The sequence below is a fragment of the Amphiprion ocellaris genome, chromosome 11 (assembly GCF_022539595.1).
Source record: "Amphiprion ocellaris isolate individual 3 ecotype Okinawa chromosome 11, ASM2253959v1, whole genome shotgun sequence".
NCBI lineage: Eukaryota > Metazoa > Chordata > Actinopteri > Pomacentridae > Amphiprion > Amphiprion ocellaris.
Window position 1 is genome coordinate 18,511,406 of NC_072776.1, and position 16,710 is coordinate 18,528,115.

At 37.9% G+C, this 16,710-nt stretch overlaps 1 protein-coding gene across 2 annotated transcripts; it reads right to left on the minus strand.

The window, feature by feature from the left end:
- Positions 1 to 10,642: 10,642 nt before the first annotated feature.
- On the minus strand, positions 10,643 to 14,999 carry agr1 (anterior gradient 1). Of its 2 annotated transcripts, none has more exons than XM_035947221.2 (8): positions 14,872 to 14,999; positions 14,281 to 14,430; positions 14,086 to 14,149; positions 13,785 to 13,837; positions 13,007 to 13,083; positions 12,729 to 12,792; positions 12,151 to 12,231; positions 10,643 to 10,793 (listed from the first exon to the last, which is right to left on the minus strand). In XM_035947221.2, exons 2-8 carry the CDS (start codon positions 14,411 to 14,413, stop codon positions 10,744 to 10,746), a joined length of 522 nt encoding a protein of 173 aa, XP_035803114.2. In that variant the 5' UTR covers positions 14,414 to 14,430; positions 14,872 to 14,999; the 3' UTR covers positions 10,643 to 10,743. The 2 variants fall into 2 exon arrangements, with proteins under 2 accessions (XP_035803114.2, XP_023123993.2); XM_023268225.3 differs by having other exon boundaries at positions 14,311 to 14,430; positions 14,872 to 14,997.
- Positions 15,000 to 16,710: the final 1,711 nt, after the last annotated feature.

A 16,710-nucleotide genomic window follows, 5' to 3' on the forward strand; every position in this document is an offset into this window, starting at 1 on the left:
GACAGCAGCGTCTCATGCATTTTACCGCTGCGTTTAATCTTCAGGTCACACAGGGGGTGAAGTCAGGTTCATCAGGTTCTCTCTGTGTGTTTACAGTAGCTGTACGGAGCACTGTAGCTTGGGATTTTTTTCACGCTTCATGTTTCATTAAGAAGGGGAAAAAAACTGACGTCAACACGTCAACTTCACATTATAATGTATTAAAATGTTCACCATCATTTTTACTTAGCTTACATACAGCATACTAACCTGTAAACAACTGTCAAATTAAGTCAATGAATTAAAATGTGAGGGAAAATCTGGAATTTTGAACAAGAAGCGTAGAAATCAGAGAGCATCCAGTCAGTAGAAAAATAATTCCCAAATGCAGGGTGAGTTTGTGGTTCTGTGTAGTATTCCAGTGGACTCTTCCATCACATCAATAATAAATCACACATTGCTGCTTTAACACCAAAGCTCCTTGTGGTCTGTCGACTTGACGAAAGCTCAAAAAGCAGATTCAGTCATTACAGGTAAATGCATCCCAGACCAGAACATGGCAGACACTCTCTGGGCTTCAAAGATGCAGAACCCATCTGCTGAGTCTTAACTATCCTGCTGCTGTTTACATAGATGTTGATGTTACCACATCCACCTATCAGAATACAAGCAGTATAATTTAGGTTTCTTTCTACCACAGCTGGGAGCCATGTGCAGTTAAGCCAAAAATTGTTCTTATCCATGCAATATTTTGATTTATAGTGATTCTTTAATAGGTTTGTTCTGACTGGAAATGACAATAAAAAGTGACAAATAACAGCCAAACATTATGTTAAAGAACAGAATTTTACCTGTTTCTACATTTTTTTTTTAAACAAAAATGCACTTTCAAAAAGTATTCATACCCCTCAAAACTGTCTACATTTTATCAGAAAATGCTATTTCTATAGCATTCCAAATGGTCCTGGTAATTTCTGCCATGTTGTGGAACATTCTGATACACTATTAACAGAGAACAGCTATTGCAGTAGTTCTACAGTCAGTTGCTGGTCATTTGCAAGGCAAGAGCTTGATGAAATTAATATTAGTGTTTATCAGTGAGACAGAGCTGAACACTGTGGCTGCTCACGAGACATTAAAGTCTATAAAACCATGTCCAAGTGTTTTCAAGTGCCAGTGGCCACAGCTCAAAGCATCATCAAAATGTACAAGGAGTTCAATACTGAAAAATCTCAAAAGGCAGATGACCTTGGAAGACCACTAAAGTCCTCCTGATGAATCTGAGCAGATCTGCTAGCTGCTGAAGTCAAAAGTTTAGTAGAAGTATGAATAATCCTGAGCTTAGTGTACATATTAAAATAATAGTGCCAAATAGTGTAGTAACTTGTTTCAACTTGGAAGGCAGGAAGTCAATACTACTCTCTGCATGTGTAGAGAAAATCATGACTTCACCAGTAGTACTGACACTTGATAAACCTTTAAGTCATGTTAAATGTATTAACAGTTTTTATTAGAGTTAGACAATAATCAGAACACGCAACCTTCTCATGCAGCAGAGTTAAACACAGAGCACAGATGTGTGACTGACACATGGTTGCAGCACACAGAATACACAAAGTCGAGGCCGGTGAGTGTGTTCTGCCTCTGGTGCAGTCTGAGTGTGAGGGAGAGGGCAGCAGCTTGTGCCCCTGAGAGAAATGACTAATCATTAGCTCTGGTCCAGGGGTAAATGGGAGCCACACTCTTCCAAGGCCCACATTTCCATTTCAATTTTCTGCTCAACAGAGTTGATGTATGTGGCGAATCACATGGCAAGACCAGTCTCCACCTCGGCCGGCTCCATCCTCCTGTTATTCACTAGTTAGAGTACGTCTGTGACCTTGTGTCTCTGGGTGTGTGTGTGTGTGTGTGTGTGTGTGTGTGTGCGTTATCCGGCAATGGCACTAACTCATCGTCACTGAATCCAAAGCAAAGAGACAAGTGAGTGGAGTCTCTGGATGGAAGTGTGTTTGTAAAAGAAGAATGAAATCGATGTCTGTCGAGGAGCAGCAAGTTTCATCATATGAGCCGACACTGAAGAATTAAGTGGTCTGTAGAATGGAAGCTTTGCCTATAACTGGCAACCTAGAGAGTGCATACAGTACAGCTGGATAGAGGTGGCAAACAGTAAACTGTTAAACAAGGAAATGATATGCTGATCCTCGTACTGCATTGGCAAAAATGCTTAGAGAAAATGGCATGACGGCTACAACAATAGAGAACTTAGTAGAAAACTGTGGCTCGGCCTGTTTTCCCAGCAGTAGCTCTCAAAATATGAGCTCTTGTCTGACAGTTTGGTAATAAAAACGTGTCAAAAGATACTTTAGAAAAACAGGAAAGTGCATGGCTAATGAGGGCCAAATAATGTAGTCTGAAGACAGATGGATGCTGCCTGCCATGAAGTCAGAGAGGGACATAATGAGCTGCAGAGGGACCTCCGACTGCAGCACATTTACACCTGATACCTCCACAATTACAATCATGATGCTGCAGATGAAACTGCATTTCAAGACAGCAGAAAATACAGGATGTTTTTCTTCATAGTACACATGTAATAATACCTCAATCAAAATGTTACAGTTTAAATACTGTCTTTTAATCACAAATGAGGAATTAGTTTTTACAGGCAGAGATGAATCACAGAGTGGATGAAAACAACAAATTACAGCTCCAGTGCCTGGTTTGGAAATAAAAAAAAATAATAATCAAAGGTGGAAGTGGTTTAGTTTTTTTTATTACTTATGTTATTATTTTTAATTATGTCTAAAGGGAATATATTTAATGGTGCTGATAGTTTTAGATTGTGACTTCAGGAAATAAGTGAAGTCTTTGGGCGAAAATGTCTACATTTAAGAAGTCGTTTCAGGGAAAATATGAGAAATAACTCCAAGATCTGGCCTTCAACTGGAACCAACAAATCAAAATATCTTTAATACCTGCAGCATTAATGAGAATGAAATGCATTTAAAATGCCACATTTCTCAGGTCAGACTCACAAAACAGCACAGAATGTCCTGCCTGTTTCAGTCTTATGTGGAAGAGTCAGTGGTAGAAGAAGTATTCAGATTCTGTACTTAAAACACTCCATTACAAGTCACTTGACAACAGCTTATGACAACTTAAGTCATCTCAGAGAAATATACACACCAAGGTGAAGAACTTAAAACACTATATGACGAAGAGAAACTCAACAAAGATTTCTTTTGAGCAGATCTTTGACAACATTGGACAGAAAACCTTCCCTTTTCAGCAGAACCAGGCTCAGGGAGGGCAGAGGGCCTTGATCATCTAGGGTGAGGTTAAGGGTTGAGAGAAAATAATACTAGATTGAAGTAGACAAACAAAAATGTGAGAACAAAAAGTAGGAGACCAGAAACCACAGAACATGTAACTCTAGAGCCAGAGATGCCACGTGAGAAGTTTACAGAGAAAAAATCCCTAACTGGGCAGCTGTTAGCAACTCATCTGACATGTGACTAGACTACACACTGGATTGCTTTTTGTGAGTCATCAGAAATGTATTCAAAGATGTGCTGTTTTACAAGTTTGTAATATCATCTGTTGTGTACATTCTTCATATTAAAACTAATGCTATCAGATGAATGTAGGGGAGTGGAAGTATATAGTAGCAGAAAATGGAAATGCTCAAGGAAATACCTAAGAATTGTGCTTAAGCACAGTTTGAACTGCATTTGCAGTTCTTCCACTGGTAGGAGTGGATTAATAAGTTGGTACTGCTGTGTGATCAGGACCAAAACTGGACTTGTGACAATGCATCAGCTGAGTTTTCAAAATGAGCTAACAAGAAGATGCCCCACAGCGTAAATTAATTGACTCCACATCCCCAGTCAGACTGTAATTGCCAAAGCATCTCCGTGGCCCCCTGCTCGTAGTGATACGTTGTAATTTACTCTGAGGTAATGCTAAGTGTCGCTGTGTGTGAGAGGAGTGTAGATAGGCTAAGTATAGAGAAGAAAGTGTCAAGAGGAGACGCAGATTGAGCTTATCTGTGAGCTCAGGCCTTCCTTTGTCAAGACTGTGCCTTTCTGATGAAGACTCTTTGAACCTGACGGAATAATTAAAATGAAGGAGAAAAAGCTGACATTTGCAATTTGACCTTTTTGACTTACGTGGCGAAAATTGGAAGCGTTTCCTCCAGATCACCATTATAATATCATTCTGCCCTTCTATGTGAGACGTGTGTGTGTGTGTGTGTGTGTGTGTGTGTGTGTGTGTGTGTGTGTGTGTGTGTGTGTGTGTGTGTGTGTGTGTGTGTGTGTGTGTGTGTGTGTAAAATTGTGTGTTTGAGTATGTGTTTAAGAGTGCATATGCATAGGAGTACATAATGGCTCTGTGTGCGTACAGGCAGTGTGTATTTATGTGTGTGTGGGAAAGAATAAAAGAATAGGTTTATGGCATATTACCCAGCCATCTCTTCATTAAGGAGCTGTTTTCCAGTAAGCGGGCTCTATTTGAATAGCTAAATTGTCCAAGCAGTGTGCAAACGAGGACTAATAGCCCAGTGCCCTTGTCACTGCCAAAGTCAAACTGGAGCTCCTCATACCAGTGTGTTTGTCTGTTCGTCTGACTGCATGGTCAGCAGCAATAACTGATAATTCAAGTATTCTTGCTTTGGTTTTATTCTCTCCAACATGATGTGACTACAGTAGTAATGCAATAGTAAACTACAGGAACTACAGTACAGCGTTTTGATGCTGCTACACTACGACTATGGCTCCTTGTGTAACTTACAGGCCTGACTTCTGGTTATTATGCATCGAAGTTATGTGACGATTGGCGTATGTTTGTCCGTCTGTCTGTCTGTTAGCAACATTACTCAAATACGGACTAACAGATTTGGATGAAATTTTCAGGGAAGGACAGAAATGATACAAGGACCAAGTGATTAGATTTTGACAGTGATGCAGCTTATAGTCTGGATCCATGGATTTCTTAAAGATTTCTGTATCATTATGAGATAGCGGCACAGCGTCACTGTAACTATGACTACAAGTGAACACTACGTCAGCTCCCTCCTGACGATCACATGATTGCAATCTTATTACAAATCAACCGTTGCGGACATATTGGGATTTGTCCGTTGAAAATCAGACAGGGAACAACTGATTAAATTGTGGGGGTGTTTCCGAGTCCCATCAATTCCCGCCGCCTGCTACATAGGTGATTCGGTATCCTTACACAATGTACACATGCCTGTGTTGAACACAAAGTCATTTTGTTTGTGGGTACATCTATATTAAATGGTCACATTCTATAGTGCCATCATTTCTGCAACAATGTTTTTCAAGATTTCAGCTATCAGAAATGATACAGCGACTGAGCAGCCTTGGCGGAGTACTGCGCTCTCTGAGTGCTTTTCTTGTTTCTGGTATGTGAGAGTTAGTAGTGTAATCCAGGTGCTTTTACCTTTCTTAGGGTTTGATTGATGGGACTCAGCCCGCCAAAGTGATCATGGCTAACTGTAGATACTTCTAAATTAGGTCAGACTTCACCAATCAAATTAAACTAAAAAGACAACACAATAAAAGCACAGGCCTAATATTATGTAGGGTCCTGTTGTACCAGCAGCTCTGACCTTTCAGGGAATGGACCTCTGAAGAGTGTCTTGTGGTGGCTGGTACCAGAGACATTGGTAGTAAATCCTTTGGGTCCTGTGTGATGCTTTCATGGATCAGACTTCTTCCTGCTCATTCTGTGGATGCTTGATCAGAACGGGATCTGTAAAATTTGGAAGCCCCCTGTCATTGCTGCCGTTTGGGAGTGTTGTTGCCATGGCAGAGGTGTGCTACGACTGGAATAATGTTTACGTGGGTGTCAAATCAACATGCACATGAATTCCAGGAGCCACAGTTTCCCAGCGGAGCATTGTATTTGTAATGAGATGATCAGTGTTATTCAGGATTAAATAAACAAAACATAATGTTTTGTTGTCCTGGTGGGTGGATGTTGCTAAGCAAACCTGCTGCTGCTGTGGTTACAAACATGATTCAACAAACGCATACAGCATCAGAAAATGTGAATACCTTCAGTTGTCTAATCCTGTGTTTTCAGCTGCAGCCATGAGGCCATTGATTTGCATTTATTTGGCTTGTGCCTTTAATTTTCTAAAGGTTTATTCTACTAATGTGCTGCAACAAAATGTGCTGGTACTTGTTCAAAAGTACACTGCAAACCTGAACATTTCTAAACAGTTTTTAACAGTATTTTTTTAAAAGCAGTTTACTGTTATTGTACAGACTTTCCCTGTTTTGTTAAATGGCAGGTAAGCAGTAATATCATTGAAAAAACAAGGATTTATTCACGTGTTAACCATTATTAAAACAAAAAAACAGGCCAAGCCTGTAATTTCCACATCAAAATCTGCATTTTTTCTGACAAATATAAATCTATTCTTTCAGTGTGACCATGATATTACACAGAATCACTGAATTTAAATCAGCTAAAAGTGTAAATGTTTACAGACATTTGCTATCCTTTGACTGTCGCTGCCAGATTTTCACTGTTTTAATGTGATTTGTTTTCCAACAATGTAATTTGCCTCAAATCTGCAAATCTCGAACTTTCTTTAAAGTGCCATGAAGAAACATTATTACTTTCTCAGTGTAGGAACTGAATGTCTTTCCACCTGTTTTGGATGCCCATCCTATAATAGTCCTAGGGTACTGTAATTTGACCTTTTACGTTGTAAAGTTTCACATAGTGCTTAAAGTGTGTTGGTTAAAATATGCAGAGTTGTGATTGGTGCAAACCTTCTTAAATGCCGTACAACTAATTATAAAATAACTACAGTCTTCTCAGCTTACAGTTAGATATACTGTACATTCAGAAGGAAGAACGGTGCCAATCATAAAATGCACACAATTGTTCATCAAGTGCAAATATAAACATGAATTGTTGTGAGGTAAAGTGAGCTGCTGCAGTGTTGAGGAACATCTCCTGGCGTAGCAGACCTCCACCTATAAGAAAGAAGAGAGAGGCAGGAGAAGAAGTAGGGAGGATGGGGCAAGGCAAACAGGTGTGAATGGTAAGGAAGGCATTTCTAGATGGCAGAGGAGTGTTTGAGGTGTAGTTCTGCTCCTGAGCTTCAGCTAAAAAAGGTTACCTCTATTATACACATAAAGACAGACCATGTGTGACCGTACTGTATTTCTTTCTGTCAGACTGTCCTTCAGAATGTTTGTGTCTCTAAAGAAATGCTCGCTGTAATCTGACGTCCCACACAGGGTCTCGCTGAGTCATTTGGCCAAGGCTAGCAGTGAAAACACAACACTGGAGGAGTACTTTGGAGTAAACTGAGACCTGCAGGTTTGCAATAGATTGGATTAACCTTGTGCTGGAGAAGTAACCTCGACAAGGTTTGCATTGCATAGCCACAAATATGAAGTGTTTATGGAAAATATCCCTGTGTGTACATTCGCTCAGACTCACATATATACTCTACTGTTTGTTTGGGGTCACTTAGAAATGTCCTTATTTCTGAAAGACAAGCTTTTTTTTCATTGAAAATAACATTATATTAACAAGAAAAGCACTCAGAGAGTGCAGTACTCCATCAAGGCTGCTCACTCGTATCTTTTCCAAAATCTTGAAAAAATTCATGGCAGAAATCACGGCAACATAGAATGTAGCCATTTAATATAGATGTAGCCTACCCGCAAACAAAATGACCTTGTGCTGAACACAGGCATGTGTTATGCACGTGTACGTTATGTACGGATACTGAATTGCGTGACCTTAATATGTAGCGGGCGACGGAAATTGATGGAACTCGAAAACACCTCCACAATTTAATCAGATGTTCCCTGTATGATTTCTGATGGTTAAGTCCTGATAAGTCTGCAGTGGTGGATTCTCAGTAGGATTGCAATCATGTGATCGTCAGCAGTTAGCAGGTAGCGTTCATTTGTTGCCATAGCTACAGTAAAGCCGTACTACTATCTCGCCATGGTACGGAAATCCTTAACAACTTCATAGATCCAGACTGTAAGCTGCATCACTGCCCAAATCTAATCACTTGGTCCTTGTGTCATTTCTGACCTTCCACGAAAATTTCATCCAAATCTATTATTCCGTTTTTGAGTAATGTTCCACACAGACAGATTCACAGATTCACAGACGGACAGAAGTACACTGATCATCACATAAGTCGTTCCTTGGTGGAGTAATCAGAAATACAGTCTCGACATTGTTAATGTGGTAAATGACTATTCTAGCTGGAAACAGCTGATTATTAATGGAATATCTCCATAGGGGTACAGAGGAACATTTCCAGCAACCATCACTCCTGTATTCTAATGCTACATTGTGTTAGCTAATGGTGTTGAAAGGCTAATTGATGATTAGAAAACCCTTGTGCAATTATGTTAGCACATGAATAAAAGTGTGAGTTTTCATGGAAAACATGAAATTGCCTGGGTGACCCCAAACTTTTGAACGGTAGTGTATATACATAAACATACCTTACATACCCTACATTTTCTCAGGCGTTTTATATGTGCACATTCATCAGCATGTTCAGTATGTTATATAGCCATTGCGTCACTATTAAATATCTCATACTTAGAAAGCTTCTCTTGACAAGTATCTTCAAATTCAAATCTCCCACTCCTAATTTTTCCACTTACACCAAATAATTCTCCCTTTTTGTGAAGTAATGCTGGAGATACTTTATATTCCTAAAGCAATATGACAGTTTTTGGAGGTGCTGGGGAGGATTCTCAGAGCAGGGTTTCTCTCTCAGAGCACTACAATGATCCAGAGAGGGAATTGTCAGACCCAGGATAAAGGAAACTCTGAGCAGAAAACACATTTGTTATGACCCCAGGAGTGTAAGCTTATGAAACCTGTTTCTTAAGAAAAGAAGTGGGGGCGAGGGGAATATATGGAAAATCTCAAGAGTTCCTGATGAATCATCTTGGGTCCATTGGAGATACAGAAAACTGAAAAACATGAAAGAAAAGCAGACACACAATTGCTTCAGACTTCCTTGCTGACTCTGAAAAGAAGAGAACAAATGCAACAGAAGTGTGAATAATTTAATCATTTCTCAGTGATCAGGTCTTTCAGTAGACGTTAAGAAAAAAAAATATATTGAGGAATGAAACTTACTGGCCCATTTACAATGCTCCTCTGTCTTCAGCTTTCCTCTGAATTCAGAGAAAATGCATAATGAACGGGTCTTCAAGATGCATCCTGTTCATTACAGCAGATGTTTGAGTGTGTGTTGACACTAACGCTGGCTTGTAAAACTATGACTTCTGCTGATCTGTGTCTGCACCTTTCCACATCCTTTTCCTTAAAAAGTTGAAGGCACCACAGTGGAGCCATAACAATTAAAAACAGCTCATTAATCCAAGCTGTGACAGTGGAAAACTGCATCTGGGCTATTTGTGGTGAAGCAGCATGGTCCCATTCTGTCTAGGCCTGAGTTATTTAGAGTTTTTTTTATTTCTGCAGTTGTTTTTGCTGTTGTCAGGGAGGACCATTTAACAAGAAAGACAGAGATACAGCCTGAGTCCAAATGCAAGAATTGTCCAGGAGCTATTGCATACTGCAGATAACGTCATAACTGCATTTGCAACAATATAAAAGCTGTTAATTTTCAAAGGGGAAAGCTCACGTAGTAACATATTTTGAGAGCCACACAGTAGAATATAGAATACTGAGCCTCTATGATACAAATGAGATTATTATAAAATGGATTATTTATGTGAGATATGTAATTATTCCATATTTAAGTACCATCAAGTAAAGTTTAACTTATGCATTTAAATCAAACAAATCTCCTAATTAGAGTGTAATATTTAGAATAAACGAAAGTTTGGTGAAAAAAAACCCAGATCGTATAAGACTTTTAGGCATCTGTGTTGTACTGCCACCTGGTGGTAAAACATGGCACTAGCTGTGAGATAAAACTATCATTTATTTCCAGGTTCTATCCTATGAGAATCAGTTATTTTCCTGTTATCACATGGAAAAACACCTCACACAGCTTTTTAGTAGTGAAATATTTCGTTTGCTTTATGATTTTGTTTTGTATGTATGTGTAAATGTATGAGTATGTCCAGTACCAGACAAAAGTTTGGTCACACCTTCTCATTCAATGCTTTTTATTTATTTGTATTAGTTTCTACATTGTAGATTAATACTGAAGATTAACACTTTTTTGTTTACAACATAATTCCATATGTATTCTTGTATAGTTGTGATGTCTTCAGTATTAATCTACAATGTAGAAAATAATTAAATGAAAACAATTTAATGAGAAGGTGTGTCCAAACTTTTGACCGATAATGTGTGTATGTATATTAATTCCTTGTTTTCTTGGTACTTGAGTTTACATATTCGAGATTAATATCTCTCAATCTCAAGCTCAAAAAAGCTCTAGAGTTAATAGGACTTTAATCAAATGCAATGTAATGTGATTCTTTTTGGGGAAATACTGTATTTTTATATTATAAATTAAAATAACAATATGCAAGTTTAATTAAATAACTAAACAGTCAGTTTATTGTTTAACTGCATGTAAGTTTGAAGCTTGAACCATGCGTAGCCAGTTACTGAGGTGTTAAAAAAAAAAAAAAAATAGGCACTATACTTTCTTTTCGTGTATTTTGTTTTTATTGCACTCTTAGAAACACTTAAAGCAGTCAGTGCTGCCCACTGAACAGGCAGGTCTGGACGATGCAGCGACACGGAGTCACATCAGAGTTCAGCTTTCAGCAGGACTTTGGCTTTCCTCATGTTGTCGGCCACTGTCGAGAAAACAAAGCACAAATCAGAACGACAAGCAGCCACAGTGCTTATAGCTGGTGCTGGTGCTGCTCATCACTTACTGTTATTGTGTTTCATTATTTTGTGATGACTCACATTTTAATGGAGGTCGCAGCTTTGCAAGCAAATCTTGGAAGTTTAACTGAAGCCCAAAGTTAGCTAGGAAACTAGTTAACTAGTCTGCTAACCTTCCAATAATCTGAAACCCCTTTTCCTCTTTTTCCTAAAACTGCAGTCTAAGTTCACTTGGTAATTGCCACATGAAAAAATATTGATTGGCAAAAAACATGCTTGTCTCCAATGTAAGTAAACACAATTCATCGACTTGTATCATTATTCTGAGTGTGTTTTTAATATACATTACCATTCAAAAGTTTGGGGTCACCAAGACAATTTCATGTTTTCCATGAAAACGCACACTTTTATTCATGTGCTAACATAATTGCACAAGAGTTTTCTAATCATCAATGAGCCTTTCAACACCATTAGCTAACACAATGTAGCATTAGAACACAGGAGTGATGGTTGCTGGAAATGTTCCTCTGTACCCCTATGGAGATATTCCATTAAAAATCAGCTGTTTCCAGCTAGAATAGTCATTTACCACATTAATAATGTCTAGACTGGATTTCTGATTAATTTAATCTTATTTCCATTGGAAAAAACACTGCTTTTCTTTCAAAAATAAGGACATTTCTAAGTGACCCCAGACTTTTGAACGGTAGTGTATATTAGACACAAACAACAAAATCCAAGTATGAATAAAGGTTTGGCTCCTGCAACTAGAATTACACAATTTATTTTGAAATTGCTCTTAGATTGATTCACACAAACACTATGCAACAATGAAATTAAATTATAATTATCTATTCCTCCAAACAAAAGACTGTACAGTATCTCTGACCAAAATACAGTTGCAGGATTCTTTTATAAATACATCGATCACACCTAAACACAGTTCACATTTTTGCAGCCAAGAATACTGGTGCTTTAAATATGTTTTCCCTCTTTTCTAGCTTACTCCCATAGGGCAGACTCATTAATATTTAGTTAATTATGCTACCACTGTCTTAAAAGGGCCTGCCTTCTATTTTTGTAGCTCAAACTGAACTGTGTGCACTGCAGTTGTAAAACATCTCTCTGTCCTTATCCAGTCTTCTGCTAAACCTAAAACCTGCAAAACTCTTACTAACATCCTTATGAGGCACCGTTCTTTCTGTGAGAGTCAAAGTTTGTCATTTCTGTCAAATTACTGAGGAAGGGAAAAGAGTATAAAAGTGAACACAGCCGGGTTCAGATGCTGCAGACTGTCGTTAGAGACAGTGGACAGTCACTCACAGATTCCCATGTCTTCAGGTCCGTAGGCGAACAGGTGATCATACCGTCCTGTAATGTCGTTGCGCACAGCCTTACTTGGATCTGCAAAACACACATCACACACACATGGTAGATAGAGTGTACATGCAGTAAACAAAATCATGTGGAACTATCTTACAGCCAAACGACTGCATGCTAAAAACAGAATTTTCCCCGCCATCACTAAAAACGCATTAATAATAGCCTTTGTTCTTTTTCTTCTCATCAGCACAATATCTATGACAAGTGTTAAGCTCCACTCCCTCTTCAAACAAGAAGTTTAGGTCCAGAGTGAGATGACCATTAGATTAGAATAAATTATATCTGATTAAATTTATTATTAAGTTATGCTTCTGATGCAGATTGAATATTGAATAAGTTTCAAATTAATAATAATAATAATAATAATAATAATAATAATAATAATAATAATAATAATAATAATAATAATAATAATAATAATAATAATAATAATAATAATAATAATAAATTTTATTTATAAAGCGCTTTTCCAAAAACTCAAAGACGCTGAAATTAGGATGAATATTGTTAATGCTCACCAACAAAGACAGTTCTGGGAACATAGTAGCCATCAAGGGCCAGATTTGTGTCCCCAGTCTCTTCCTGTAAAATAAAAAAAAAAAAAAAAAAACTCATAAATTACATACAAGTGCATATTATTGGAAATTGTTGATTAAAACTTGATATAAATGAACATCATACTAAAGACAGAGAGAATCTGCTGCATCCTATTTGATGTGATTTGATCTTTTATCTGTGATTGCTGAAGTTTCTATATTTGCATACTGTATTACAGTGGAAAACATTTTCTCATTACCACCACATTGAGCATGATGAAACCCTCTCTGGCCATTTTCTGGACAGTCTTGTCAGCAACAAATGCCTTCTTCAGTGCTGTTGAAATAATTCTGTTTAGTTTCATATGTTTGCCGGCTTTAAAGTAGACTGATAGTAGTCTATGTTCTGAAAAAATGTCACCGAATAAATAGCATAAAGTTTCACATCTTGAAGGCATTTCTTAGTTATCACAGCATTTGTTTATAAAATTCTGGCCCATGCCCTGAACACTTTTACTTCATGACAGATAACACAAAGGTTGCCAGGCAGGTGAGGAACAAATTTTACAGGTAGGGCCTAGTATGTATGGCATCAAGCTAATTCAGCTCCTGCTCAGACAGTAGGATTGAGCTATGATTTAAACTAAAGAGCAATGACATTTTCTCACAAATGAAGTGCTCCTATGTTCAAACATTCAAAGGCAGGCTGCAGAAATACTTTGCTTTTGTTGCTCAAACCAAGCAAAAGTCATAAGTAAAAGCCAGACTTTGCTCTGTAGGTGGTCTTTATTGTTTATGTGTTAAGAGGTGCTGGTGGACGCTTCCATCGAGCTGGCTTCCAGGAAACCAGCTGAGTGATTTATGAATATAATTCCCACCTACTTGACTGGCTGCTCAGCGGGTGTTAAGGAATGCAACTATTGTTTTCCCCATGAAACCAAGCCCAAATCTGGCTAGGAAGGGCAGTACAGGATTTGCATTGCAAGTCTGTGTTTTTACGGTCAATATTTCTTTAATAAACCAAAGTTAGCGGCATACCTTGAGAGTGTGGACAGTCTTCTTGATGATGAATGACCATCAGAGGTTTCTGACTGCGACAGAAACACCACAGAGAAGCAGCACATTCAACACATTACTCAGCACAATTAGCACACTAATGGGTGTGAATGCAAGATTACATAATAACATCTCTGACAAGTTAAAGTCCTTGTACTGGATGAATGAATTAAATGACAGATTTCGCTTACTTATGGGACAGTAATGGAGCTGTATTCATGCAGTAACAGAACAGCTGAACAAACTCATCCAAACCTAAACTTTCATCATGGTTTAGTCTTACCTCTTCTCCATTTTTGACAGACCATCTTCATAAGTTTTGACCCAGTGAATAGTATCCCCCCATCCTGCAGGGAAATAAACAGTCATAAAGTCAACAGAAATCAGACACACTGCTCCATTACGGCCCTTCAAAAGCAAAACTCAGACAAATCAAATTGACAGAATCATCTTTGCAAATGATTGTTATAGATTTTACCTGGATCTTGACAAAAAGAGAATCGCCCACCTCTTGACAAGGATGCAGGAGGTTTCGCTGTCTTGTTTTTCTCTTCTCCGACACTTGCGCAGATACCAACGAGCAAAGCAAACAAGACCCAGCGAAGCATCATCCCGTCTTTTGTGACAACTGTAGTGACAGATGGCCATAAAGCAGGAGGAAATTCAGAGTTCAGTGAAAAGATAAAGCCATTTTGACCTGCTGCAATCACTTATTGTAGCAGCATGTGTCACTGATTTCTGTACTTGTGCTAATTCACTAAATAAGCTCGACAGGCTTGTTAGCAATGTGGAAGAAACAGCTGAAAAAGAATTCTTAAACTGTGTCTTCAAATCAAATCTACACTCTATTATTAACAGCTTCATTAGCTACCTTGTTAAATTAGTCATTACTTGTGAGCTATAATTATATACATGACAACTACACATGCTTTTTCTGTTTCTGATTGTATATTAACAGAATATTTGTCCGTACATCACTTAACCATTACTATAATTTTAAAATGTCCAAACTTGACCTAAAACAATTGCAGAAAAGGCAGTCCAAAGTTGATACGAGGTGATGTCTTACCTTGTCAGCATGAAGCACCAGGCATCTGCATCTGCTATTACCTTCCTGAATGCGCTCCCTTTTGTGAGGTGATTCTTTTCAACTGAACTCACCAAACTGGTAAATCATAGCGGCATACTATAAATACAGAAGACTATCACTTACTGAAAAACACCCATACAATAACAGATTTTAAACACAATACCTCAAACATTTCTTTCACCTCACCCTTAACTGTTTGACAGTGAGGCTGCTGGCCTGAACCAGTCAGAGACCGATATCAAGGGATTTCAAGACATCTGACCCCAAACGTTAATACGCAAGAATTGCTAATAGTCATCTCTCACGTCAATTTTCTTTCTACTATAACATGTCAGCCTAAAAGTAAAGTTTTTCCTAAAGACCGCCTTCATGAAAATCTAGTTTTACTTTAACCTTGTAAACATATACATACATTTCTACTTTTCTCTCTTCTTACAGTTCTTTTTTTTAATACGGTGAGACAAATTATTAGTAAAACACACAGTAAGCACCATGACTGAGAATTTCCACTTGAAACTGAAATGAATTGATGACACTCCAAAACACAGGTTGTTGGATTTAGTATGTAACAATCCAATAGAACCAATCCATCAACCTGCAGAATGAGACTTTCTGTATAACTCTTCGTCTTCACAATCTGTTTTCATTTGGCATACATACACTACCATTCAAAAGTTTAGGGTCAGCCAGGCAATTTCATGTTTTCTATAAAAACTCACACTTTTATACATGTGCTAACATAATTGCACAAGGGTTTTCTAATCTTCAATTAGCCTTTCAACACCATTAGCTAACACAATGTAGCATTAGAACACAGGAGTGATGGTTGCTGGAAATGTTCCTCTGTACCCCTATGGAGATATTCCATTAAAAATCAGCCGTTTCCAGCTAGAATAGTCATTTACCACATTAACAATGTCTAGACTGTATTTCTGATTAATTTAATGTTATGTTCATTGAAAAACCAGCTTTTCTTTCAAAAATAGGGCCATTTCTAAGTAACCCAAACTTTTGAATGGTACTGTATATAGCTAAATTAATTAAGTATTGCAACCTGCCATTGTTTACCGTGAAGCAGTTTAACAGCATCATAGGTGATCCAGCAAGTGTGGAAGGAGTGGGTGGAGATAGGCAAGGCTTTTGCAGATTTGCACATTCTAAAGGAAGCAATTGTTGAGTTACATTTCAGCCACTTTAATGGAGGGAGGTTATATTTTCTTTGAAGTAAAATTTTATAAATGTGTAACTTTGATAAACAGAAAATTATTTTAGAGGTTTAGTCAGTGACTGCAGGGGGACTTTAATTCTGTAAATATAAAGTTTCAAAAATTTGAAATCTTCCACAGCATTATCTTGTCTTTGTGCACCTTGCATATATAGACACACTTTTCAATAAGTCTCCACTCTATCCCAGACTAAACCAAATGATATTTAACCCACTTTTGCTCTTGAATGTTGAGCAATAATATGACACAGGCTATGGAAGCAATCCATCTACTTCTATTTGAATCTCTTTTATAACCAGAACTAAGGAACACAAGCACCTCCCTCTTGTTTTAGTCTCCTTTTAGTGTGTTTTAGGTTAGATTTTAAGATTTTACTGAATGTGCTTCATGGTCTCTCACCTGGCTTTGTTTCTGATCTTTTCAGTATTGTATACACCAGTGCATATTTTGAGATCCTGTTGTCTGTTACAGGGGCCTGGCTGCAGACTAAAAGGGCACAAAACATTTGCAGTCACTGCCCCTGGAAGCCTTTGGTGACTTTGAGTTTTAATTCCCTTTGAACTGTCATTTATTTCTTTCACTAATATTTTAC

Coding starts and splice junctions, on each gene's coding strand:
- agr1 (XM_035947221.2), bottom strand. CDS start 14,413: ATGATGCTTCGCTGGGTCTTGTTTGCTTTGCTCGTTGGTATCTGCGCA. Junction 13,084..13,784: donor AGACTGTCCACACTCTCAAG/GTATGCCGCTAA, acceptor TTATTTCAACAG/CACTGAAGAAGGCATTTGTT. Junction 10,794..12,150: donor ACCTGAAGACATGGGAATCT/GTGAGTGACTGT, acceptor TTTTCTCGACAG/TGGCCGACAACATGAGGAAA.